The sequence below is a fragment of the Maylandia zebra genome, linkage group LG1 (assembly GCF_041146795.1).
Source record: "Maylandia zebra isolate NMK-2024a linkage group LG1, Mzebra_GT3a, whole genome shotgun sequence".
Taxonomy (NCBI): Eukaryota; Metazoa; Chordata; class Actinopteri; order Cichliformes; family Cichlidae; genus Maylandia; species Maylandia zebra.
This window is the reverse complement of record NC_135167.1, coordinates 40862266-40887155: the sequence shown is the minus strand read 5'-3', so window position 1 is coordinate 40887155 and position 24890 is coordinate 40862266. Positions and strand designations below refer to the sequence as shown.

Here is a 24890-nt window from a genome sequence, read left to right as displayed (position 1 = left end):
CAAAGGGAGTTTTTCCTTCCCAGGTGCTTCGTACTGTAGAGTGAAAACTCTGCATCAGCAGAAACAACCACCAACAATCATATGACCCCCTGTGAGCAGCACTTTGGCGACAGTGGGAAGGAAAAACTCCTTTTTAACAGGAAGAAACCTCCAGCAGAACCAGGCTCAGGGAGGGGCGGGGCCATCTGCTGCAGCCGGTTGGGGTGAGCGAAGATGTAGCTAAGAATCAGAGGTGGTGCTCTGCACACCACCGAACAGCCCAGAGACGGCGGTCGTTTACCCCATAAATGCATTTGATATGTAAATAATAAAATGCACGAACAGTTTGTGAAGGTCTCAGTTTAATGTTTCAGATTATAAACTCTCTCCATGCTGGGACACCTCAGATTCCTGTCTGCTTCCCACAGACTGAACATGGAAACATTTAAACACAGGAAATATCTACAACTCGTGGGAAAATCCCTCATGGGGAAGTGAAAGGTTTGTTGGACGTGACGTAGAAACTCTCACAGGTATTCTCACCTGGCGGAGATTTCAGTTTCATTCATGGACATAATGGTAAATGGCCTGTATTTGTATGACGCTTTACTAGTCCGTAAGGACCCCAAAGCGCTTTACACTATACACAATCATCCACCCATCCACACACTGGTGATGGCAGCTACATTGTAGCCACAGCCACCCTGGGGCGCACTGACAGAGGCGAGGCTGCCGGACACTGGCGCCACCGGGCCCTCTGACCACCACCAGTAGGCAACGGCTGAAGTGTCTTGCCCAAGGACACAACGACCGAGTCTGTCCGAGCCGGGGCTCGAACCGGCAACCTTCCGATTACAAGGCGAACTCCCAACTCTTGAGCCACGATCGCCACATAATCCCACTCATTTAAGCTCCCTGTTACACGTTGTTGTATTTAACTTGAGCTGCTGTAACAAGAGAAGATAAATCATACCCAGCAGCCACTTTATTAGCTACACCTTGCCAGTACAGGACTGGACCCTGTTTCTTCTTCCCAGCATCGACGAGGTTCTGGAAGCATTCCTCAGAGACTCTCCGTGTTGACGTGACACCATCACAGACTTACTGCAGAGCTGTGGACCGCATCCATGACATGTGGTGACTGTGGAGGCGTTTGGAGGACGGTGAACTTGTCACGGACGTGCCAAGAAACCATCACGCCCTCCCGACAGAGAGATCCTGGATGTTGTGGCAGATATTCTGTAGCTCATCTGCTTCAGGGTGTGATGTGCTCAGAGGCGCTCTTCTGCATACCTTTGTTATAATAAGTTATATAAGTTTGGTCATTCTCCTCTGATCTGGGGCACCACCCGAGCAGTTTCTTCCAGAGATCTGTACTCTGTAAACTCAGCAGCTGTACCTAATAAAGTGGGCAGTGAGTGTAGATATAAAACTTCATAGAGTTCATAGAGGCGTACTGCCACCTGCTGGTAGAAAAATATCAGTCGTGTGACGGGAATATTTCTGTTGTTGACATAATTCCACAGATCTTTCCTCAGGATGCGATGAAGTGTTGGAGCGTTCAGCACTCGTCTTTTAGTGTTTCCTGGTTGTAGTGGAGGAATCTGTGGTTCTGCAGGAACACGCAGCTGCTCGAGCTCCGGAAACAAACTCAGGTTCAGGTTCAGGTGAGCTCAGAGGCTTTAAAGACGTGGTGACTTTAAAAGTGTACAAACTGGTCCAGGGACAGTTTTTTAGTTCAGACTCTACAACAGCACGAAGGCCTCTGTGTAGCTGACCTTTGACCTTCGTGTATCAGCTGTTTTACCTCTATAGAAATGAAATCAGAACCAGGGCTGCTGATGTGTAGCACCAAATATTCAACGAGCACTAAAAGTTTGAAAAACCCTTCGTGACCACGCCTCTCGTTTGAAACACGTGACCTCCAAATGAGAAGCTGTCAGCAAAGTTCAGGGGTCACATCCGGACACGCGTCTGTGGTTCAGGCACCAAAAGCACTTTGGTTAAAGGGTCAGTGTGGTCCAATCAGCCGGCCGGATCGTGGACCGGTGGCTCGTTTGGAGGCAGAGATTCGTTCTGTTACTTGGGATGCTGTTAGCCTAGCTTAGCATACAGGCTGAAGGCTCATGCTTCTTCCTGTTTCTTCACTGCGTCCACGACAGGAATGTAATGACAGCTGCAACAGGAAGTGAGCTGAGGCGGGGCTAACAGCATCTCAGAACCTTTCCTTTAACGCAGATTTAACTGAGCGCGTCCTCTGAAGTCCTTCTAATATCTGAGGCTGAACTCACACTGGTTTCACTGGTTACTCGCTGACTTTTGTCCACACTGGTTTTCCCAGCACGGGCCTCCCTCTCTCACCGCTTTCAGAGACTCTCATTGGTCGAGGAGGTCCCGGCCTCCCTCAGCCCGGCTGGCTGCAGCTCGTGCTTCTTCATGTGCTTCCTGAAGACTCGGGCTCCGCTCAGGTTCTTCTGGCAGATGTCGCAGAAGTACGGCCGAGCCTCCGAGTGCACGTCCACGTGGTAGGTGAGCTCGAGGGCGCGGCTGAAGCTCTTGCTGCACAGCGGGCACTGGTAGCGGACGCCCGAGTGCGTCAGCTGGTGCTCTTTGAGCGAGCTGCGCTGCTTGAAGGTCTTGGGACAGATGGGGCACTGATACGGCCGGGCGTCGGTGTGCAGACGCTGGTGCCGGCGCAGCGCGCTGGAGAAGGTGAAGCTCTTGCTGCAGATGCTGCAGGTGTAGGGTCTCTCTCCCGTGTGGATCCTCTGGTGCTCTGTCATGTGCACGTGCTGGATGAAGCTCTTCCTGCAGGTGGGGCACTGAAAGGGACGCTCGCCCGAGTGGATCCGCAGGTGCTTCTGCAGCGCCGACGCTTTGAAACAGTCGCGCCCGCAGACGGGGCAGCAGTGCCGTGATTTCCCATCAGCCCCACTGTCGGCCTGTGGATTCAAGGGTCCGCGAGGACTTGTGGGCCCATCGCGATCTAAGGATCCATCAGGGTGTAAAGGTACATCAGGAACTGTGGGCCCGTCAGGGTCTGTGGATCCGTCAGGGTCTGTGGGCCCGTCAGGGTCTGTGGGCCCGTCAGGGTCTGTCAGAGACATCAGAGAGAACTCAGAGGAACACCGACTGCTGCTGAGGAGAGTGCCTGCAGGCTTTATGAGGGCAGTCAGCGTTTCAGGGTCAAACATGCAGCCATCCAATCATCATTTAGAAAAAAACCAAACTGCCGCTGCCCTCACAGAGCCAGTCGGGAACAATCAATAACTAATTAGTTAAAGATGAAGACTCACTGCCGCGCGCTGGCCTCCAGTCCTCTTCCTCACCATCAGAGTTTATCAGCCCGCTCACGTCTGGCTCTTTATGCTCCTCGCTGTTGCCCCGCCCCTCAGTGGGGCGGGGTTTGTTAACAGAGGGCTCAACTCCGGTGAAAACATCTACGGAGGTCTGTAGAAGTAGACAAAGACAGGAGGAAATCAAACTACAGTTAAATGTTAGCGTGATTATGTCTCCAGATAAATGGAAGTAATTTAAAATCAGTGTGACGTGATGTGAATGGCGAGCACGCGGGTTCACACAGAGGACCGGAGCGTCTGTCGGTGAGGCCTTTCATTTACAGCTGCTGCGTTCTGTGCTGACCTCGCTCTGCACCTCAGACCTGCACACAGGTTCACCTGAGACCAGCTGTTTTCTTACCTGCTCATTCACGCCTTCATCCACCTCCTCCTTCTTCTTCATCCCCAGCTCCACCTTCCCGCCCTCGATCTTCATGTCGAACCAGAACACCTGAAAGATGCACAAAATCTGATCTGAGTGCAGTTTCTATCTCCCGCCTTCAGTCAAACGCACGCTCAGATGAAAGAGGTTTGAAGTCTGGGCGTCACCTTGTCGGCGGGGTCGGCGATGAGCCCGTCCCTGATGTGGGTCCTCATGTGCTGGCGCAGCAGGCAGGGCTTCAGGAAGCTCCGGGGGCAGATGCTGCAGGCGTGCGGCTTGTCGGCCATGTGGGTCTTCCTGTGCACTCGCAGGGTGGCCGCGCTGCTGAGGATCTTCGCGCATACCGGGCAGCGGTGCGGCTTCTCCGAGTCGTGGACCTTGGCGTGCTCCAAGAGAGCCGACATCCCCGGGAAGCTCCTCCCACAGCTGAGGCAGCTGTGGGAGGAGCTTTCCTTCGGAGTATCGGTGCTCCCGTCTGAGGACGAACAGGAAGAGGGAGTGAAGGACGTGCGTAACTCAGCTGTTCATGTCACCTGGTGCCGTATCGTTAAAGCTCGCTTCAGTGTAAACCTGAGCTCCACGGTTCCTTCAGCCTGTTCCCACCCACACAGATTTACCCACTGCCACAGCCCACCCGAGTGACGCTGACCAGTGTGAGAGGAACTTGTTCCACTTTCTAAAACACAACAATAAGCTCAGTCACTTTAAATGTCACATCCTTTTTCTTATTTTGGTCCCTGATGCAGAATTATTCACAATCACCGGACCTGACAACCCTCTGCAAACGTCCTCCACAGCTGTTCAGACCTCACTGCTCTCTCCAAACATCACTCAGTTCATGCCGCACTAAATTCACTCACACAGCTCAGTCTCGATCTCACCACACTGCCTAACGCCCGAGTCCTCGCCAGCTAATCTGCTGTAGGACACGCAGGAGCACGCCAACATCCAACAGCAGCACACCGGCGCCGAGGAAAGGTGTTAGCTGAGATGTGACGGATGTTCAGGGATAACGTTTACACTCTGGAGTCATTCAGGAGAAAAAGCCTCCGTGGATTCTCACAGACTAAAAGGACGGACAGCTAAACTGTGGAGAACATAACGTGTGGCATGAAATGAAAAGCTGCTTTGCCGCAGCGCGAACGGGCCGACCCGTCTGAAACGAGGAGCTGGAGTTTCTCACCGGTCGCCGAGTCTGCGTTCCCGTTCTCCACTTTCATCCCGCTGAGCGATTCACCCGTTTTCTGGAACAGAGCGCAGATCTGAGGTCAGTTTACCTGCATCAGCTGTGAGCAGATTATGAAGCTAACCTGCGGCTCCTACATTTCAAACACGTCCTCCATTGAGGACGTCAAATAATCCTCTTACATTCTGCACTTATTTCCAATTTCTGCATGTTTCTGAAGTCGAGGCTGACTGCTCACCGGCTGGTCTGAAGGCTGTGATTGGTCGTCAGCGGCGGCGGTGCTGCACTCTTCCCTGCCGTGGATCTCCTGATGCTTCCTCAGCACTCTGAGCACAGAGAAGCGCTTCATGCAGACGTCGCACTGGTACGGCCTCTCTCCGGTGTGAGAGCGCATGTGCTCCTTCAGCCGCGACGCTCGGCCGAACTCTCGGCCGCAGACGCCACAGGTGAACTGCTGCGCCCTCTGGTGGAGCTGCCGGTGCTGCAGCAGCTTCTCCACAGACAAGAAGTCCTTCTGACACAGGAAGCAGTGAAGATTCATCTCCCCCTGAGTTTCAGACAGACGGAGAACAACCTGAAGCTTCAACTTTTAGCTCAAACCAACTCACAGCAGCAGCTTTACATCTTTACAAGGAGGAAGACAGAACCAGGCTCGGGAAGAGAAAGCAGAGAATAAACAGAGGTAATGCTGATAATGTCTGTCTGAGTGCAGACGAGACACCCGATATCTCGCCCTCTGTGGCGACACGTTGTGTCTTAAAATAAAGACCTGAGAATCGAATCGCAGACTCGGGGGTCAGAAGGGCGTCGACTACGATAATGAGTCCGACCTGGAGTTGAAGAGACAAAATGATCCCTGAGAGGAACCAGGAGAGCAGAGGGGACCCTGTCCCAGCGCTCTGCTGTCAGGTTAACACCTGGTGTTCAACATCTGGTTCTCCAGCTGTGGGGGGACACGTTACTGTTCGACTTCACTGGGAATTGTCTGATGTTTCCTCAGAGAACGTCAGTCTTCCTTCTCTCTCCCCAACCAATCACAGCAGATGGCCCCGCCCCTCCCTGAGCCTGATTCTGTCCGAGGTTTCTTCCTGTTAAAAGGGAGTTTTTCCTTCCCACTGTCGCCAAAGTGCTGCTCATAGGGGGTCATATGACTGTTGGGTTTTCTCTGTATGTATTGTTGTAGGGTCTACTGTACAATATAAAGAACCTTTGGAGCTTTAAAACTGAATTGGATCGCTGTGAGCTCCACCTCCAAACAGAACTTCGGACTTGGTGTTTCTCCTGTTATCCGTCCGAGTCCTGAATTCTGCTTGACTGGTCCAAATGAATTCCCGCCTCTTTTCCCAGGATTTCAGTGTGAAGTTGGAGGAGGTCAGGGCAAAGCGTGACACTAAGTGAAACTAAGTGAATTTAAGCTTCAGTTCGTTGAGCTTGAACCTGATTTTATTGCTTATGACAGACAGAAACTGCGAGGAGCGGCGCGTGAGCCAGAAACGGCCAATCACAGCGAGCCTCTCGCCTACTTTAAGTCACGACACAAAAGGAAAATGTGACACTTCTAAGGAAACTGTTCACACAGACCAATCCCTCCTTTCACACTCTTCCAGCAGTCATGTGACCACACCTGTGTAACACTCACCTCTCCGTCGACACCTTCGACTTTGACCACCTGGATCTGCTCGGCGTGCTTCTGCAGGTGTTTCCTCAGCAGACCCGGCCTGTTGAAGCTCTTGCCGCACAGCGAGCAGGGGTGCGGCTGCTGCCCCGTGTGCAGCCTCACGTGATCCCTGAAGGACGACGCCGTGGAGAAAACCTTCTCGCAGACGGAGCAGGAGTACAGGTTCTGTCCCGTGTGGGTTTTCTGGTGGTCGACGAGCCCCGTCCTGGAGGCGAAGCTCTTGGGGCACAGCGAGCAGAGGAACGGCCTTTCTCCAGTGTGAGTGCGCTCGTGCTGGACGAGGTGGCGCCGCTGGACGAATCCTCTCCCGCACACCGAGCAGCAGTGGGGTTTCTCTGCGGCGTGGCCGAGCCGGTGACGCCGCAGGCAGCTGAGCTGGGCGTAGCTGACACCGCAGTCGGGGCAGGAATACGGCTTCTCTCCGGTGTGAACCCGCTGGTGGACCGCCACGTTTATCTTCTTTGTGAAGCGTTTGCTGCACAGCGAGCAGCTATACGGCTTCTCGCCCGTGTGGGCGGTCATGTGATCGACCAGGCGGGAGGGACGCGAAAACTCCCGGCCGCATACCGAGCACCGGTGGCGGCGCTTTGACCGGTGAGCGCTGTCTGAAGCCGGTTCATCTGGTACAGAGAGACTCTGCACACCTGGATCGAGCCCCGCCCCTGCAGGACACAAACACATAAATGATCATTAAAATCACGTTTTATTTTATTATTTTTATTTATTTATTTTTTGATGTTGGAGTGTTTATTTTTAAAATCTAACCTTTGACTGTTGAATGAAATGTGAAGATAGTAATGGGTGAGGACAGTGATGAGACCACTGGGATTATCTTAGCATGGATACTTTATACTTATAAAGTAATTATATTAGCACATTTTCCCCAGTGTGTAGAAGAGATAAGCAATGCCTAGTGCTGAAGGTTACAGTCCCGCTGTTCTTTCCCCAACATAACCACTCAGACTGGCCATAATCATTCTCATTTCATATGGCGCAGTCCCAGGCAGTGCCATGTAATTGTACTCGCAAAGAGCCGTGTAATATTATGCACACCCTAGAAAGAATGTATCAGAAGAATATTACACACGCTTTTAAAATGTCCTTTTACAGTAATGACACTGACATTGCTGTGGCAGTTGAAGGGCACACAGTGGGGTTGCATAATCTGCAAACTGGGAGGAATAAAAAAATGTATAAAGATATATTTTAAAGTTTTGTGGGATCAACTTAGTATTTCAAATCCCCATTAAATGAACATAGACTAGTCAGGTGGACACAATGTCTTGCATATTTTTCTATTTGCTATAGAAAAGTAGTAGCTCAATTTTGTTTCCTATTTTCTTTTTTTTTCTTTTTTTTGCCTGTCCCGTTTGGCTCTTTTGCATCAGAATTGTTGTCTAAAGGCGAAGAAAGATGCCCAACGGATTTACTTTACCAAATTGACCATCCCAGCCTTGCCGTAATGGTCTATTTGATTCACCTTTTATTGTTTATTTTATTTTCACTTACTGAATGCGGGACAGACTTGACTGGGGGAAAGAAGGGGAGAAAGAGAAATCACGTTTTAAAGGATTTCAACTTTCAATATGAATCACGTGAAAACCAATCAGAAGAGCAGCGGTAGAGGAGGACGCTGGGCAGACGCTCCTCCTGCAGCCTGTTGCTGATACCTGCAGAGCTGTTGGATCCAGCCTTGGCCTGATATCAGCGCTCCCCCCGTAACTCCGCTCTGACACTAAAATAACCCAACGAGGGTCCCTAACCTTGAGCAGGGAGCTGCTGACAGTCCTCTCCTGTTTCCTCAGGCTCCTCCTTCACTCCATTCATCTCCTCATGCTCTCCTCCTCCTCAGTGTTGATGCGTCTCCTTCAGGCTTCTGAAATAATAATAATAATAATAATTGCATTTATATAGCGCTTTTCGAGACCCTCAAAGCGCTTTACAATCCCACTGTTCATTCACTCTCACATTCACACACTGATGGAGGCAGCTACAGCTGCAGCCACAGCTGCCCTGGGGCAGACTGACAGAGGCTGCCATATCGCACCATCGGCCCCTCTGGCCAACACCAGTAGGCGGTAGGTGAAGAGTCTTGCCCAAGGACACAAGGACCAGGACAGAGAGAGCTGGGGATTGAACCAGCGACCTTCCGGTCCCTGAACCACATTCGCTCCGACCAATAAACAATTGTTCACAAGCTTCCTGCTCACAATGAAAGCACCACAGAGTGTTAGTGTGCAGACGTACCTGAAGCCTGGTTGGTTTCCTCTGAGATGAGCCGCATGAAGCCGCCGTCGCCCGGCTGGAGTGAATCCTCACACTGAGACAGAAGCAAACATTAATCAACCTTAAACGTTCGTCAGCGTCTGCGACACCACTCTGTCCTGATGACACACCGATGAGCCAGCGTGGCACACCATCATCAGGAGTCTTCTCTCATTCCTCTGTCCTTGTGACCTGAAAAGAAGCCTCGGCGCTCCACGCTGACGGATGTTTCACTGATCGGTCGCTTTGAATCAGCTAGATCGATACACCGCAGCCCCGCCTCCTCTCCATTTGCACACAGCATCACTCAGCTTAACTTCATCATCCTCCGGACCTCTCCACGTATCACTGGACGCCTCCTCCCCACAGACCGCTACCCTACTGGGGGCCACTTCTCCAACAGAAGGGAAACAAGGAGAATTTAACCTTTATCTGTTCAAATCATGGTCAGTATGTGCGAGGTGGTCAGGAGGTCCAAAAGTGAGTCTGCAGCCATCTGTGAGACATGGTGGAGGCTCTGTCCTGGTTTCAGCTGCATGTCAGCCAGCATTGGAGAGCTTTGATCAAACTGATCAAGTATGATCATCAGAGTTTGATCCACCATGCAGGAACATCTAGAAACATCTGATTGGCAGCACCTGCCAACGCAGTGAAAGCACATCTGGATAGAAACATGCAGTGGATCGCCACAGGCAGTTTTAGACTCAGATCAATTGTGGGATTAAGTACTGAACAGTCGTGAGCAACGTGATGCTGCCGCACAGTCGACGGCAAAACGACACGGGAAGCCGAGCTCGACTCCGCGGGTACCGCATGCTGCGCTCTGTTGGTCACAGGGAGCTGAGATAAAGAAACACATCGGTGCGTTTGTAAGAACACTGTTATAACATTACAGGACACTGTGCCAGCGCTACAGGACGAAAGAGACTGAACAGAAAATGTGAATGTACCTTTAAGCTTCATGCTATTAAAAAGTCACTTTATAACAAAATAAATACAAACCAACAAAAATATCTTTCATACAAAAAGTAAACTTTGTTCAAATGTGTATTGTCCACATGAACAGTATGTTTGAAATCCATTTGTACGTTTTATTTTTAAATGTTCAATTAATTTTGTTTGTGCTCCAAATAAATTAGAAATTGCCCTCTTCTCTTGTTCTGTGCCCCACCTGAGCCCCAGGTGTGGGACCGTCACTGTGGAACACCATAAGTCATGGATGGGCCTCCCCAGAGCCCGGACCCCTGAAGCAGTGTGGGATCATCCTGACAGGGAACAGAACAACCGGCAGAAACATCCAAAGCAGCAGGCTGGAGAGCTGCTGGAGGAAGCTGCCCGAGTGGTTCAGTGTTTGCACATATTTCACGTTTTCATCACAGAACATAAAGAAATGAGAGGTGGCTCAAGACTTTTGCACAGCGCTGTGTGTCTTTGTCTGCTCTCACTGTCTGTTTCTTCTTCCTTTACCGCACGGTGAGCATTAAAGTGTGTGTTCGGAGCTTCCTGATCACACAGACAGCAGCTCGGAGCTCACGCTGATGGTTTTTGGTGCTTTAACTCGGAGCATCAAACGGACAGCCAGCTAGCCCATCAGCTAGCCTAGGAGCTAGCCCGCTATGTTAACGTAAAGCGTTCAGAGAGAAGCCCGGAGCTTCAAACACACTCGTCCGTACAGAATGGGCAAAGAAACGCCCGAAAAAGGATCTAAACCCGACGGTGTTACAGGAGCATCCCTGACAGCAGAGCGGCTGATGCTTAGCTGTGAGTGCGGCTAGCGCATGCTAACGCTAATTAGCTGTGATGGAGGCGGAGCGCCGGTTTAAAGGCTTCACAGCCGCCTTTGGCGAGCTAACCTGCAGGTGTACGGATGGAGCTCTCACCTGTCTGTCAGCAGCACTCACACCGACTCCAGGAGAACTGAAAACCGGAGAATGTTTTTAAAAAAAAATGAAGAGCCAGACAGCAGGTGAGTCCCAACTGAACCCAACAGTGCTGCCGCCGCTGGCCGGAAGGTGAACTACAACAACACTGCAGCGAGAGGCGGGCGCACACTTGAGGTGACACAAAAGGAGCCAGATGTTTCCATCTACGTCATCATACTTCACCTCAGCCTCACCAACATCTGCAGCAGCTTCACAGTCACCTGTGAACTCTGCGGGTGAGACTGCAACAACCTGGAGGTTACTCACCTGGAACTCATGGACAGGTTATCACACAGGTCAAGCCAAGGCCTTTATTTTATTCTTCCTCCCACATGAAGGCAAACTGAATATTTGAGCTTATTCATCTCTTCATCAAATATGCAACACGGTGGCGAGGCTGCCTCTGTGAAAGGCGGCGCTGCCTGTTTTTTAGGGACTTCCCTCTGAAATGTGACCTCGACACGTCCTGTAAACAAACACCAACTCAAACTGAAGTGACGACAACAACAACAGTGTGGGTTTTTTTTAGGATGAACAGGAAGTGTCTTTAATTCTGGACACTGACAGCAGATCATCACAAACATGGAGCTGAGTGAAGCTCAGGACCGTCGCCGCCGCTGGCAGGAGGTCACCACACACACCTTGCACCCCTCCCCCCACAGTCAGTCTACTGCTTCTTCTTCACCACGTGAGCGCAGTCATATTTGCCCCGCACCACGGTGAGTTTGACCCCGGGCAAGTCCTGTGTCCGACCCCCCTGCACAAGCACCACGTTGTGCTCCTGCAGGTTGTGCCCCTCCCCGGGAATGAACACCACCGCCTCCTTCCCGTTGGACAGCCGCACGCGGGCGCACTTCCTGTTGGCGGAGTTGGGCTTCTTGGGCTTTCGGATCATCGTCTTCAGGATGACCGCCTTCAGCTGGGGGCGGCCAAACGTGGCTCCAACGGCTTTGGGAGGGACTTTGGGCTTCCCTTGGCGATGCATCTGGTTGAGCGTGGCCATGGTCCTGGACAGGAGGGGGGCGGTCCATGCAGAGGCGTGCTGGGACGCTGCAGAGGGAGGGGTTTATGGTTAAACACTGAAATAAAGTCGGCGCTTGTTCACCTGATGTCTGACACACACCTTGAATCAGCGACGTCAGTGCCGGTCTCAGACTCCACAGAGACACCATTCCTGAAACATCAGACGAGAACATCTGTCAGGAGACCGTCAACCATCAGCTGACACGCCCACATCAAACACTATTATACTATTATACTATACTGAAACATTATTTCAGGTTGGTATTTTGGGCTGGGTCACCTGACCCCTCAGCGGGTTGCATCTTTTAACGTCAGCTCCGCCCAAACTTTTCATCAGCACTTTAAAATCAAACGTTTGCGACGCGTTTGGGACGACTCGTCACAGGACTCTGGCATTTATTCAGGAAACAGAGCGGTCCTCGTCTTTGTCCATCAGACGAGCGTCGGCGCAAAGCTCGGCTTGTGTCTCGTGTTATAAATCAAACAGCTCACTGACAGCTGGACTCGCTCATCGGCTGTGAAACTTTACTTCCTCCCTGCGAGGTCAGTTTGGCTGTTATTACACGTCAGCACCTGTAACAGTACAAAAACATAAAACTGCAGCTCTGCAGCTGTTAGACTGCACGTGAAACACGTTGTGTATAAAGGCTCATTTGCATCATGGAGCCCTGCTCTCTAGAACTGACTGTGTGTGAAGCTGGATTTAAGAAATAGTGCTTTATAAAGTTTTTAACAGCATGTTTACAGCCATCTCGTTTCAGTACAGGTGGTGTTGGTTGGTCACAGCTACAACAGTTTCTCTAACTGACCTCAGGTCAGCAGGAAGTGTGTGCCAAGAACAGCACCACAGTAACTAGAAGCATCCTCAGCTCTGAGATCTGATCTGGGCACAAAGACCAGCAGCTGGTGGCCGACAGGTGTGTCCGGGTTCTGGTGGCGTACTCGGAGAACAAGCCGCTGAGAGCTTTGAGCTGATGGAAACCATTTTAAAAGGTGACTGTGCAGGACTGGGAGCCAGTGACGTGTTACCATAATCTAACCTGCTCGATATGAAACATGAATTCATCTGATTACAAAGAAGCTGAAAAGAAACTAAAAGGTTCGTCTTGGCAGCAGGACACGAGCTTTCCGCGGCTTCTCTAGAATTACTGCAGATTAAACCTTTGTTTTTACGCGCGAGCACGCAGCAGCTCTCGGTGGGTCCTCGTGCACGCGTCAGCGTTTAACGTCTGTTAAACTCACGAGAACTGAACGCGTGCAGTTGTTCCACTAAACCTGGGGTGGGCAACTCCAGGCTCGGGGCCGGTGTCCTTGAACCAACACAGCTGATTTAAAGGCTAAATTAGCTCCTGCAGTTCTCCAGAGGTTCTCCTAATCATGTGGTTCAGGTGTGTTGACCCAGGGTGCGATCTAAAACCTGCAGGACACCGGCCCTCGGGGCCTGGAGTTGCCCACCCCTGCACTAAACTCCTGTGGAAGGAGCACACCTGTGCACGCGCTGATGTTTATACGTAGACAGCGTGGCTAACGCTTAACATCGGCTAGCTTCAGGACACACGCGCACACACACAGGGGTTACCGGAAGTTTGCTCGCTCCACGCACACCTGCTGAGAGTCCCGGACAAACAGCCTCCGCGCCGGCGGAAGGAATCGGAACTCTGACCGGTCAAAGTATTGACGGCATTCCAGTGAAATCTATCAAGGACGTCGCGGCACGAGCACCACGACCTCTCAACAACCCGGAAATCCTTCCGCTGTCAGTGCGGCCTCCACTGGCGCATTACTGCCCCCTGCAGGACGAAATATGGCCTGCATTTGTATAGCGCTTTACTCGGTCCCTAAGGACCCCAAAGCGCTTTACACTACATCCACCCATTCACACACTGGCAATGGCAGCTACATTGTAGCCACAGCTGCCCTGGGGCGCACTGACAGAGGCGCCCCAGGACCAGCGGACGGGGTCACTTCGCGTTTCTCCTGATTTCTTCTTCTTCCTCCTGCCGTCCATCCATGAACCTCCTGAGCTCCTCTTCTCCTCCCTCCTCCGCACATGCTCAGACCTTCACAGCAGGCCTCACCTCGGTCTTTAAACCTTCCTTTTCACTCGTGCCGCTCTCCTGTCAGAAATCACGACTCATCTCCTCGCAGCTTCTCTGTACGTTTTCATTGTATTCTACAGTTTGTAATAAACGTCATCGTCACCAACACTTTATTTAAACACTTATTTAAATGTGTTTTTTCCTGCTTATCATTGTGTATTATTCTGTTTTTATTGCATTTGGCTCTGTTATCAGTTCAGGAGTACAGGTGGCGCACTTTGGTTTCAGACTCTGTAATTACTCTGCAATGGGGTTTTCAGCCAGAGCCGATTCAAGAAGGTCAGCTCAAGTCCTGATAAGTGGCTGAGGCTCCAAGGTTTCGTGCTTCACACATGTCAGCTGATCTCTATCAGACACGGTTACACATTAACCAGGTGGTCCACAGGTGTGCAGGACAGGTAAAGCAGCTACAGCCTCGCTCCGAGCTGCAGTCAGTCGGAGTGAAGATGAAGATGAGGCCGCAGCTGCTCCTGGTTCTGACGGCGGTCGTCTGCGCTGCCGCCAAGCCTCTGAGCAAGGCGGCGATGACGAGTAACAAGCTGCTGCTGATCTCCTTCGACGGCTTCAGGTGGGACTACGACCAGGACGTGGACACGCCGAACCTGGACCAGCTGGCTGCGGACGGGGTCAAGGCCAAATACATCACCCCTCCGATGCTGACCATGACCTCGCCGTCCCACTTCACCACCATCACCGGTAACCATGACAACTTCATTTTAATATCAATTTAGTTTCAAAGTTGCAGCAGTCACAGCCAGTACTGCATTAGGAATACTGCATGCGCTGGAAAGTACACACACTGTACAAGTACAAATATTAAATACCTGAAAGTACTTAATATTTGTACAAGACAATACAGTACAACTTTGTATAGCACATTTAAAACCAGCAGTACACCAACGTGCTTTACAGTAACACAATCATTTATAGAAAGGCAACATTTACAGGGAATAAATACACCAACAGGTGGAGAGCACTAATCAGCCACAGCGCAGTGAAAATATGTAAAAGAAAATACAAACAACTCGACTATTCAACAACAAAATGAAATTTAAATGATTAAAACTACATAAAGAACATTTGCAGGATACAGACACTAACTAGGGAAGGCTGGGTTGAATAAAAAGGTTTTCAATCGCGATTTCAAAGATTGGACTGATTCAGACTCACGAATAGCAGTAAGAAGGTCATTCCAGAGTTTGGCTGCAGCTGTGGCAACAGCACGATCACCTCTGGTCTCCAACCGTGCCCTTGGTTCCCCCAAGAGATCTCAGTGCTCTACTAGGAGTGTACAGGCTGAGAAGTTCAACAAGATAGCTGGGAGCAATGTGGTGTGTAACTTTAAAGGTAAGCAATAGTATTTTAAAATCAATACGGTATTTGATAGGAAGCCAGTGCAGGTCAGTGAGGATAAGAGTGAGAGACTCAAACCTGCCAGTTCCAGTTTGTACAGGAGCAACAAAACTCGAACGGAGTCTCATGATGCAGCTGAAATCTGTCTGATCAACATGAACGGAAATATATTTGTGTCCTTTTGTATTTATACCTCTGTCTTTATCTACTAATATCTGTTTCTGCACTTTACATGAGTGCTGGATTAGGGCTGGGTTTTTATAATCGATTCATCGATTAAAATCGATTCTGGCTTGGATAACGTAAAATCGATTCATTAAAATCCTGAATCGATTTTTAAATATAAATTTATTTTTCCTGAAATGCCAGAATCTCTGGTGAAACCTCACAAAATTTCAACAACCACCAAACAGCTAAAACAGTAAATGAGAGCAGGAACACAAAGACGTAAACACACAGCATGGACCCGCGGATCAGAATCAGTGAGATGTGACTTTCTCACGGTCGGGGCTGGAAGCCGACAGCTCGCTGACTCTGATCTGTCGGCGCTTTGTGTTCACGTCCTTTATGAGCCGATTCTAAAGCTGTTAGTTTGATGTCTCTCCAAACAATATTGACCGAACCAGCAGCAGAAGAAGATCCAAACTACGCTTCACATGAACATCGTCATGATTCACTCTTTCACTGTTTTGCTTCCACCCCGATGCACAGCTCTCTCTCCCTCTCCCTCTCTCTCCCTCCCTCTCTCTCTCCCTCTCTCTCTCCCTCTCTCTCTCTCTCCCTCTCTCTCCCCCTCTCTCTCTCTCCCACTCTCTCCCTCCCTCTCTCTCTCTCTCTCCCTCTCTCTCCCTCCCTCTCTCTCTCTCTCCCTCTCTCTCTCTCCCCCTCTCTCTCTCCCTCTCTCTCTCTCTCCCTCCCTCCCTCCCTCTCTCCCTCTCTCCCTCCCTCCCTCTCTCTCCCTCCCTCTCTCTCTCTCTCCCTCTCTCTCTCTCCCCCTCTCTCTCTCCCTCTCTCTCTCTCTCCCTCCCTCCCTCCCTCTCTCCCTCTCTCTCTCTGTTTTCTTCATTATTCGCTTGCTTGTTACGCACCAGTCTACTGTTGTTTACAGGCTGTCGGCCGCTGTTTTTTCCCTTTTACATTCTTCTGAAAAGAAAACCTCATTTCTGCTGCTCAATACTGAACAAATGTAAACTTTTTAAAATTATTCAAAATGCAAAACGCCGTGTCTCTAATAAAACCGCTGTAACTTCAGATTACAATCATGTGTTGATTAATGGTTTTCTTTCGTTTTTGATCTACTGCAGAATATTTTTATAAAATCCCAGAACAGGAAAACCTTCATGTTTTTCTGTTTTATCTTCAGCTACTTTGACACAAAGGCCTCTGCTGTGATGCTCACACCTTTGATAAAGTCTCGAAAGTGTCAGCTTCCTTTTTATTGATACAGAAATATGTAAATGTGCTGATCTGAATTATATTTCTGACTGTCAAAATTTCCCAGATTCAAATCGAATCGTGGATCGAATCGATTCGGGACCTTGTGAATCGGAATTGAATCGATTCTAGAAATCAGTGACGATACCCAGCCCTATGCTGGATGTTTGTAGGTATGAAAACTCAGTTTCCCCCTGGGATTAATAAAGTCTCTCTGATTCGGAAAAATCTGGGAGAGATGTTCCAGAAAAAAAATCAATATCTTAAATGTTATAATTTACAAACTGCGAGAGCCGTTTGCTTTAGCTGCTTTACAACTATTTTAAGGCTTTTTGAAAATATTAATTAATTTCTGTGACCAAGACATTAAAACAACGAGACCGGAGCAGCAAAGAACAGGTTGTGCAGACGTGGTGCTAAAAACAGCTGGATAGGAGCCACACACAGTAGAGTCGGGCTGATAACCGGCCTCAGCTGGACTGTGATCATCAGGATCAGCGAGTTGGAGCAGACACGCTCCTCCATAACATGTCAGTTTACTGCTGATGTATCAGTACGTGCTGCTGATAATACGCCTCTGAGTGCAGCTTTAATCTGTAATATACATGATTTAAAAACTGCTTTCACAGGCACTATCAGACGGGTTAGCTGTCATGTATGTGAGCAGTTTGATTTATAATGCATCAAATCAGTGACCTCAGATTAGGTCCATGTAGTTAAGGAAGCCAGAGAGATAAGCTGTGACGGTGCTGCTGGGAAATAAACCCGTCTGAGACCAGAGTCCAGCGACTGCTGCTCCGGGGACAGGTTTAATCTGAGCCGAGGGTCACGGACACGCGACGATGATGTTAACCAGCTGCTGACGCCGCCACACTTTCTGACATTCAACTTGAACCTTTTGCAGACTGTGTGTGACGCCCATCCCACGGTCTGGTCTGTTAGCTGTGCCTGGAGGACAGCCTGTGATGATGGGAGGAACATTCGCTAATGCATCTCCCTCGTGGCCTTTCAGCCAATAAAAGCTTCCTTATTGGTTTAGTTGGTGATACCTGCTGATTCAGCCTGCACAGTGTAGATCGGCTGTGCAGCACAAACATCTCTGCTTGCTTTGCTGCTTGTCCAGGATTCAAGCCTGTGACCTCATGCATTTATGTCTCAGAAGTTGCACATAGAGTAAAACACAGATGTGTGCAAATCCCTCCAGACAATCTGTAGATTATTTACCTCCTTACCTGTGGGGAAAGAAAGCGAAGGCCATGCACAACCTAAAATCTGGCTCAGCTTCTGTCGGCGTTTCACATCGTCTCCAACTCCTAAATAAAAAGATCACTAATATCCGACCTCTGATAGTCCCTCTCAAATAAAGGATCTTACTTTCTGTCTGCTTTCAGTTTCCAGAGCGGTGCAGTGAAATGTGCTAAAACCTTCCTGTGTGTTCGTTAGGCCGATGGGTGGAGGATCATGAAGTCGTCCATAACTTGATGTTCAACCAAGAGACGAACCTGAAAGTTCCTCACAAAGAGACGCTGAAAAGATCGGAGTGGTGGGACAACGGAGCTCTGCCGCTGTGGATCACCGCTCAGAACCAGGTGAGTCGGGGTGAAGGATGAGCTGCACTGACACAGGAGGACACTGTGGTTATTTTACCAAACACGCAGGAGAGCACCAGATGTAGAAAGTAGACCACATCTAAAGGTGCGATTTCTATGTTTGTCTAATTCGAGGAAAAGTTGGATTCTTCAGGAACATCACTGATAAAAAACGGGAAACCAAGCTGGATGAAATCTGGCTGCTTCCTGTGAACGCGAGAGTGCTTCCAACTAGGGCTGGGCCATATTATACCGTTCACGGTAATACCGGTATAATGTTAGGCAACGATAGGAAAATGAAATATCGCGATAGAATGGGAGTAAAACGCGCATGCGCAGTGCCTTTGTTTTCATACGCACATGGCCGATTGTTGAGTGAAACAGATGAACCAGAACTGGTTTGTAAAAATGGTGCAACTTCCGTGATGTGGAACTGGTTTGGTGTTTGTCCGTCAGATACACGACAAAGCACATTTTTTTGCAGAACATGCAAGCGGCCGTTGTTATTGTCGTATTTGTCGGACTAAGATGCTCTTAAATCTGGGAGTAATCTGGGTCCTAAACTCCGTATACTTCAGGTCAAACAACACTGCAGCATCACTGAGCGTTAAAAACTGTCTAAATTCTTTCATCTTTAATAAAACGATCAGCATTGCTGCTTTACCAGGTGTAACTATAAAGTTTAACTTCCAGGCATCCATGAAAACAAAAGTTATTACATTTAACGGAGTTAGAAGTTAGCAGGAAGCTAGCGGAAGTTAGCTCGCTAGTTTCGCTAGTTACCTAAGCATGATATAGCATGTTCTGACTGAGAGATTTCTGAAAAAAATCAAACGTACAGCTCTGCTATCACTTCCAACATAAATGAAGACAGGAAACTAAACAGCAGTGACGTTTGTAGGGTTACTGAAGTTGGGCTAGCTGCTATATAATGATGTGCTACGTGACCGCTAGCGACACAGCTATGTTAGCATAAACAGTGAAGCTGGAGGACGAACACTAACACTTTTCCACTTATAAAAGTTAACGTGATGGTTCCTCATGGTTAGAGACAAATGCAATCGCATGGCAGGATGCTGTAAACGGACCAAACTTCAGTCAGGAGAACAACTGAGATAATCCATCCACAATACGAGGTTAGTCATTAATATACTGCAACAACATGGGAATAGATCAGCTGCCAGAGAATTCAACATTAATGAATCAATGGTACAGAAGTGGAGGAAGCAAGAAGAATGAGTTTAATAAAGTTTGATTTATCTGACTGCTTTGTTTCGCTTAATGTGCCTTATAATCCCGTGCACCTTATGGTCCGAAAAATACGTACTGCACACTGCAGTTTAATGTTGCAAAGCACCTCTTTTTAACTTCAGTGGATATTATACATGGTTATGCTCAGGATATGTCAGCCCATTTCTACTGGAAATGCCTTTTGGTTAAACTTTCAGCAAGGAATTTGCATTTGCACTGTTACATTTTTATAAAGCTTTAATGTACATAAAAACCAGCTTCTTGTTTAAGTGAAAATAAATGGAAGGTTGTCTTTTTGCGCTAGTAATGTTGTGGAGTTGTATTTTGTCTCGCATCAATTATATCGTCAGTTATATCGTTATCGCAAATTTTCAAATATATATCGTGATAAATATTTTTGGCCATATCGCCCTGCTCTACTTCCAACACTTCTGGGCTGTTTGCAGCCATAACATGATCACAGAGCAGGAGTGCGATGTGGTGCTTACCATTCTGTTCAACTATTCTAATTTCAGGGTCTGAAAACAGCTTCCTTCTCCTTCCCCGGAGGCGGAGCCAACTACAGTGGCCAAGGGGTCAATCGAGTGCTACTGGAGGAGTCCGGCCACCCCGACGACAATGAGACCGAGTGGCGTCAGAAGATCGACACGGTGATGAGCTGGTTCTCCGAGGAGGACTTCCACCTGGTGACGCTGTACTACGGCGAGCCAGACAACGTGGGCCACGCCAAAGGGCCGGACACGCCGGACCGGAAAGAGATCATCCGTCAGATCGACCGCACCATCGGCTACTTGAAGGACGCTATCGATCGCCACAACCTGACCGACGGGCTGAATGTCATCATCACCTCTGACCACGGCATGACCACAGTAAAGAAGAAGCCGCAGGTAGACGAGGTCATCCTCAACAAATACCTGAATTTATTCGAGGTCGCTAAATTTGAAATTCTCGACTACGGTGGGTTTGGCATCCTGACGCCACGTCCGGGGAAGGAGCAGGAAGTTTTTGACGCCCTCTCCAACGTGCCCAATATCACGGTGTACAAGAAAAACGAGATTCCAGAAAGCTTCCATCTCGCCAAAAGTGAGCGTCTGCCTCCCATCGTGATCATCGCAGATCTGGGATTCAACCTGAACTCTGTAAGTACCCCAACGTTTTACCTCCAAGAACCAAGAGCAAAATTCAACAAATCTAGAGAACGTATATCGACTTCATATCGTTTCACACCAGAGATTCATCGTCTACGTGAATAAAGGTGACCACGGCTTCCATAACACTGAGATGGACATGAAGACCATCTTCAGGGCCTTCGGCCCGAGCTTCAAGAGGAGCTACCTGTCCGAGCCATTCGACAGCATCCACATCTACCCTCTGATGTGCAAACTGCTGCAGATCCAACCAGCGCCGCACAACGGGTCCCTGAGCGTGACCGAGGACATGCTGCTCCCCACCACCACGGCCAAGCCTTCGCTCACAACGCCGCAAGGCTCTTTTACCACAGGTGCGTTGCCCTCGTCTGACGCTCTTCTAGAGTAGCGGTCTGTTATCCAAGGTTCAGGTAGACTCGTCTTTTAAGTCTGGCTTGAGTTCAGGGTCAGTTCACGTTCTCGCAGATCAACTCGCCACCTCACAACTTTTGAAGATGAAATAAATCATTTCATCTATAAAAAGGTAGAATTCTGTACATTGCTTACAGACCTGTCATAAGTCCGTATCATTTGGTGCCATTGGTCGTCAGGCATTCACATTAAAAACTCTGGCTCCGCCCACTGCTCATCATCACTGATACAAGATGCTGAACCTACAGCCAGCTTTTGAAGGCGTCTCCAGTCCAATCAAAGAATTATTTCATATCATAAGTGAGAGTTTAATAAGACCAGGTAAAAACTAGCCTAGCTTAGCTTTCAGCTCTGAGTGCAGATCATGTGACGTGCACGTTAACCACGACGCTCCTTTCCTTTCCAGCTGGATCGCAGGGAGCTCGGCTGTCCGTGGCTCTGCTGCTGGCCATGCTGCTGTCCATGTTCGCCGTGCTGTAACTGGTCCAGGATCAGTTTGACCTACAGCTGGAGTCAGCGGTTTCCTCATTTACTTTCACTCTGAATGTTGTAACGTTTGCTTCTCCAATAAACATGAACAACGTGAACATTTTTAAAGGCTTATTTTCTGTTTCCTTTTTAACATGTTGTGTTTCACCTGATGTTCCTCTCGGAGGCGTTTCCGTTCGGTCAGACTGAACGCTGGTTGGACATTTTATCAGGTTGTGTCTGATACTGTGAGGACTGCGGGAGCCTCTGGTGGATGTGGAAGGAAATGCAGCTTTTGCATCAAATCTCTTTATTGTCAAATTGTTGAAATAAATCCATCAGAGATCAGCAGCGACTCCTGAAATGATGGAGACGACTAGAGAGGTCACGTGACTCGCTGTGATCGTCGCCACCAAACTGATTTATTAAACTTTACAAAGAAACTACGACAACAGCAGCTGTGACGTCATTCATTTTTCTGCTGTAGGCAACCAGGTGCTGTACAGAGACCGCGCACGCACACACGCGCACGCACACACACACGCACACACACACACACACACGCACACACACACGCACACACACACGCACACACACGCACACACACGCACACACACACACACACACACCCTAAATCAGCATGATGGGTTAAATTAAAACGTGTCGGCGCTTCGCCCGTTTCACGAACACTGAAACAAAAGTTCAAACCATGAAATTAAAATTTCTGACGACATCCGTCCGGAGACTCAGGCGGCTGTTTTTTTTCCTCCTTTCTTTTTCAGCCAATCACAGGCCGCCCGAGTTAAAAACACAAAAACGGCAGCAGAAGAAACCTGCGGAAGCCGTTTCCAGAAGTGGAGTCTCATGTTTCACCTTAAAACGATGAGAAAATAAAACGTTCGCCTCGTCCGAGACAACGCAGAGTCAGAAGTACGGCACGCTCAGGTGAAGCCCGATTGGTCCCCCCGTGACCTTTCGCCTCCCTCAGAGCACGCGGAGGAGCTGCAGCGCCCCCGCCTCACCCTCCTGCCCCGGGCGGTGGATCATAGCGACGTCTCGGCGTTCACGACTCTTTGCCCGTCCTCGTTCTCCACGTTTATCCGGACGCTCGGCAGCTTGTCGTGGCTGAAAGAGAACAGAAACTTTACTGGCACCAGAGTCAGACACGTCTTACAGACACGTTAAATTACTTCCACTTCCTGTAGTTTGGGGCTGTTCTGAGATCTGATTGTGCTCACAGCACAGGTGTGGCAGCAGCAGGTGGAGTGACGTCTCTGAGGTTTGGTTTGTGGCTCTGGGAGGAAGCTCGTCTCCGCTGTTCTGACCGAGCTGTCAGCGACTCGTTTTCATGTGTTTGAAGTTTATAATGAAAACTAAAAATAATCTGACATAAAGACCCTGAACGTGAAAATTAACAAAAAGTGGAAAACAGAAATCTTTGTCTACGTGGAAAAAAAAATCATCTTCATGGAAACAGAGAGCAGGGACATGAATAAGCCGTGTTTATCGTGTCTAAAACATCCAGCCTGAAAACATCACAATTGCATTTTTTTTTCTTACTCCACATCGTCCAGCCCTCCACAGCACAGACACGCCTGCCAGCGGTCACTTTTAATGGTTACAGGACTGCTGTTTATGTCTGACGTCATCAGTCGTGTCCGGGTCCAGAGTCAAACAACACAGAGCTAAAAACTGTCTAAATTCTTTCATCTTTACTAAAATGATCAGCGTTGCTGCTTTACCAGGTGTAACAATTACGTTTAACATCCATGAAAACAGGATTTATTAAATTTAAAGGAGTTACAAGTTAACAGGAAGTTACCTAAGCATGATATAGCATGTTCTGACTGAGAGATTTCTGAAACAATTCAAACGTACAGCTCTGTTATCACTTCCAGCATAAATGAAGACAGAAAGCTAAACAGCAGTGACGTTTGTAGGGTTACTGAAGTTGGGCTAGCTGGTATATAATGATGTGCTACGTGATTGCTAGCGACACAGCTATGTTAGCATAAACACAGTGAAGCTGGAGGATGAACGTTAGCTTTTTTCCACTTATAAAAGTTAACGTGAAGGTTCCTCATGGTTAGAGACAAATGCAATCGCATGGCAGGATGCTGTAAACAGACCAAACTTCAGTCAGGAGAACAACTGAGATTATTCATCCACAATACGAGGTTAGTCATTAATGTACTGCTGCTGGGCTGGAGTTACATCGTGAGGTTTAAACACTAAGCTTTAAAACGATTAGCGGTAATGAACCGAGAGAGGCCGACACTGATCACTGTTTTTAGGGGCTTGTTGAGATTAAATACATACAAAATATTCGAACATGTTAAAAACACAACAGCCTTATTAAACGCAGAAGCAGGGTTCATACGTCATCACTTAAGGACATAAACACAGTGCAGAGAGAGCCAATCACAGAGCATCGCAGGTGATGTCGCTGGTGGTGAGGCAGGCGTACCTGAAGGTGCGCCTCAGAGCTTTGCTGCTGTCGGAGTTTTTGGAAACAGACTTCCAGATGCCGCTTTTGGCCATTTCATCAGAGATGTTCACCTCTGACGGGTCGCTGCTGAGTCAAACACACACACGTTAGCCTCTGCTGCAGAGTGCGCGCAGCCGTCAGCGTGCCTGAGTTCAGACCCACCGCTTTTTCAGGTTTTTGATGGGGAAATTGAGGACTCCTCCTCTGTCGTACGGCAGCTCCTCCTCCACCTCCTCCAGCATCCGCCGAGCGTCCTGGACACACACACACACACACACACACACACACGGTTGAGCCAATGAGGACACAGAAGCAGGGTCACGTGCACACACCAGCGCCCTTCACCTCCTTCTCCTTCTTCTTGTCGTCCTCCTTCTTCTTCTTGCTCTCAGGGATCAGGTCGTCCAGCCAGCTCAGCTCTCTCTTGGTGAAGCAGAAATCCAGAAGCTTCCGGATGAAAACCAGAGCGAGAACCTGCAGAACGCAGCAGGAGGTGAGTCCCCGCGTTACCAAGGAAACAAGGAGATGCAGTGTCTCTCAGTGCGTCTCACCATCATGGGGAAAATGACGGCGGCGGGCGAGGCTTTGATGGCCCACAGCGCGATGAGGCAGGACAGCTGCACCACGGTGAAGACGTGCACCTTCCACAGCGGCACGTAGCGCAGGTAGATCAGGTCGGGCTGGTGTTTGGCCGGCATGCCGAACAGTTTGATGCGGTCAAAGAGCTGTGGGACAGACAGACGCACGAGAGGTCAGACCAGCTTTAACGCCGCCATCGGCCGGACGGACGCAGAGACGTACCTGGATGCCTTTGAGCGAGGACACGCCCATGTAGAGGAACACGCCGTACAGGACGGGCATCGGGATGAACTGTAA

At 49.2% G+C, this 24890-nt stretch overlaps 4 protein-coding genes across 17 annotated transcripts in view; 1 reads left to right on the top strand and 3 right to left on the bottom strand.

Annotated features, from left to right (window-relative positions):
• Nucleotides 1-323: 323 nt before the first annotated feature.
• LOC143419497 (uncharacterized) lies at nucleotides 324-11127 on the bottom strand. Of its 8 annotated transcripts, none has more exons than XM_076886413.1 (11): nucleotides 11018-11127; nucleotides 8960-9668; nucleotides 8811-8883; nucleotides 8327-8439; nucleotides 6525-7225; nucleotides 5124-5432; nucleotides 4883-4943; nucleotides 3867-4174; nucleotides 3679-3768; nucleotides 3276-3429; nucleotides 324-3073 (listed from the first exon to the last, which is right to left on the bottom strand). In XM_076886413.1, the coding sequence occupies exons 4-11, from the start codon at nucleotides 8388-8390 to the stop codon at nucleotides 2346-2348; spliced, it is 2415 nt and encodes an 804-aa protein (XP_076742528.1). In that variant the 5' UTR covers nucleotides 8391-8439; nucleotides 8811-8883; nucleotides 8960-9668; nucleotides 11018-11127; the 3' UTR covers nucleotides 324-2345. The 8 variants fall into 8 exon arrangements, with proteins under 8 accessions (XP_076742528.1, XP_076742535.1, XP_076742532.1 ...); XM_076886420.1 differs by having other exon boundaries at nucleotides 8960-9219; XM_076886417.1 differs by lacking the exon at nucleotides 11018-11127 and adding an exon at nucleotides 10709-11001 and having other exon boundaries at nucleotides 8960-9219.
• Nucleotides 11128-11269: 142 nt separating this feature from the next.
• LOC101469260 (small ribosomal subunit protein uS12m) lies at nucleotides 11270-13562 on the bottom strand. Of its 2 annotated transcripts, none has more exons than XM_004571061.6 (3): nucleotides 13353-13562; nucleotides 11874-11924; nucleotides 11270-11800 (listed from the first exon to the last, which is right to left on the bottom strand). In XM_004571061.6, exons 2-3 carry the CDS (start codon nucleotides 11920-11922, stop codon nucleotides 11418-11420), a joined length of 432 nt encoding a protein of 143 aa, XP_004571118.1. In that variant the 5' UTR covers nucleotides 11923-11924; nucleotides 13353-13562; the 3' UTR covers nucleotides 11270-11417. The 2 variants fall into 2 exon arrangements, with proteins under 2 accessions (XP_004571118.1, XP_076742561.1); XM_076886446.1 differs by lacking the exon at nucleotides 13353-13562 and adding an exon at nucleotides 13261-13265.
• On the top strand, nucleotides 11948-21649 carry zgc:153896 (ectonucleotide pyrophosphatase/phosphodiesterase family member 7). Of its 2 annotated transcripts, XM_004571059.3 has the most exons (6): nucleotides 11948-12766; nucleotides 14258-14568; nucleotides 18103-18248; nucleotides 20015-20638; nucleotides 20730-21000; nucleotides 21465-21649. In XM_004571059.3, exons 2-6 carry the CDS (start codon nucleotides 14319-14321, stop codon nucleotides 21536-21538), a joined length of 1365 nt encoding a protein of 454 aa, XP_004571116.1. In that variant the 5' UTR covers nucleotides 11948-12766; nucleotides 14258-14318; the 3' UTR covers nucleotides 21539-21649. The 2 variants fall into 2 exon arrangements, with proteins under 2 accessions (XP_004571116.1, XP_076742547.1); XM_076886432.1 differs by lacking the exon at nucleotides 11948-12766 and having other exon boundaries at nucleotides 14096-14568.
• A 170-nt stretch (nucleotides 21650-21819) lies between these two features.
• The window catches only part of LOC101470792 (sodium bicarbonate cotransporter 3), a 34944-nt gene continuing 31873 nt past the window's right edge, over nucleotides 21820-24890 (bottom strand). For 4 of the 5 annotated variants that reach the window (XM_076886399.1, XM_076886395.1, XM_012924639.5 and 1 more), the window contains 6 exons: nucleotides 24816-24884; nucleotides 24566-24739; nucleotides 24360-24488; nucleotides 24177-24268; nucleotides 23994-24101; nucleotides 21820-22651 (listed from right to left, as the gene is read on the bottom strand). In XM_076886399.1, coding sequence (XP_076742514.1) covers nucleotides 22570-22651; nucleotides 23994-24101; nucleotides 24177-24268; nucleotides 24360-24488; nucleotides 24566-24739; nucleotides 24816-24884 — 654 coding nt within the window. In that variant the 3' untranslated portion in view covers nucleotides 21820-22569. The remainder of the gene's footprint in view (nucleotides 22652-23993; nucleotides 24102-24176; nucleotides 24269-24359; nucleotides 24489-24565; nucleotides 24740-24815; nucleotides 24885-24890) is intronic. The other variant, XM_076886396.1, reaches the window with a different exon arrangement.

What these genes read in the sequence shown, in the direction of transcription:
- LOC101469260 (XM_004571061.6), bottom strand. Translation starts at nt 11,922, where the DNA reads ATGGTGTCTCTGTGGAGTCTGAGACCGGCACTGACGTCGCTGATTCAA. An exon ending in ACTGACGTCGCTGATTCAAG is followed by an intron (nt 11,801 to 11,873) that starts GTGTGTGTCAGA and finishes CTCCCTCTGCAG; the next exon opens with CGTCCCAGCACGCCTCTGCA.
- zgc:153896 (XM_076886432.1), top strand. Translation starts at nt 14,205, where the DNA reads ATGTCAGCTGATCTCTATCAGACACGGTTACACATTAACCAGGTGGTC. An exon ending in CCACTTCACCACCATCACCG is followed by an intron (nt 14,569 to 18,102) that starts GTAACCATGACA and finishes TGTGTTCGTTAG; the next exon opens with GCCGATGGGTGGAGGATCAT. An exon ending in GGATCACCGCTCAGAACCAG is followed by an intron (nt 18,249 to 20,014) that starts GTGAGTCGGGGT and finishes TTCTAATTTCAG; the next exon opens with GGTCTGAAAACAGCTTCCTT.
- LOC143419497 (XM_076886413.1), bottom strand. Translation starts at nt 8,390, where the DNA reads ATGAATGGAGTGAAGGAGGAGCCTGAGGAAACAGGAGAGGACTGTCAG. An exon ending in TCAGCAGCTCCCTGCTCAAG is followed by an intron (nt 7,226 to 8,326) that starts GTTAGGGACCCT and finishes TGTGTCCTGCAG; the next exon opens with GGGCGGGGCTCGATCCAGGT. An exon ending in GAACGCAGACTCGGCGACCG is followed by an intron (nt 4,175 to 4,882) that starts GTGAGAAACTCC and finishes GTTCGTCCTCAG; the next exon opens with ACGGGAGCACCGATACTCCG.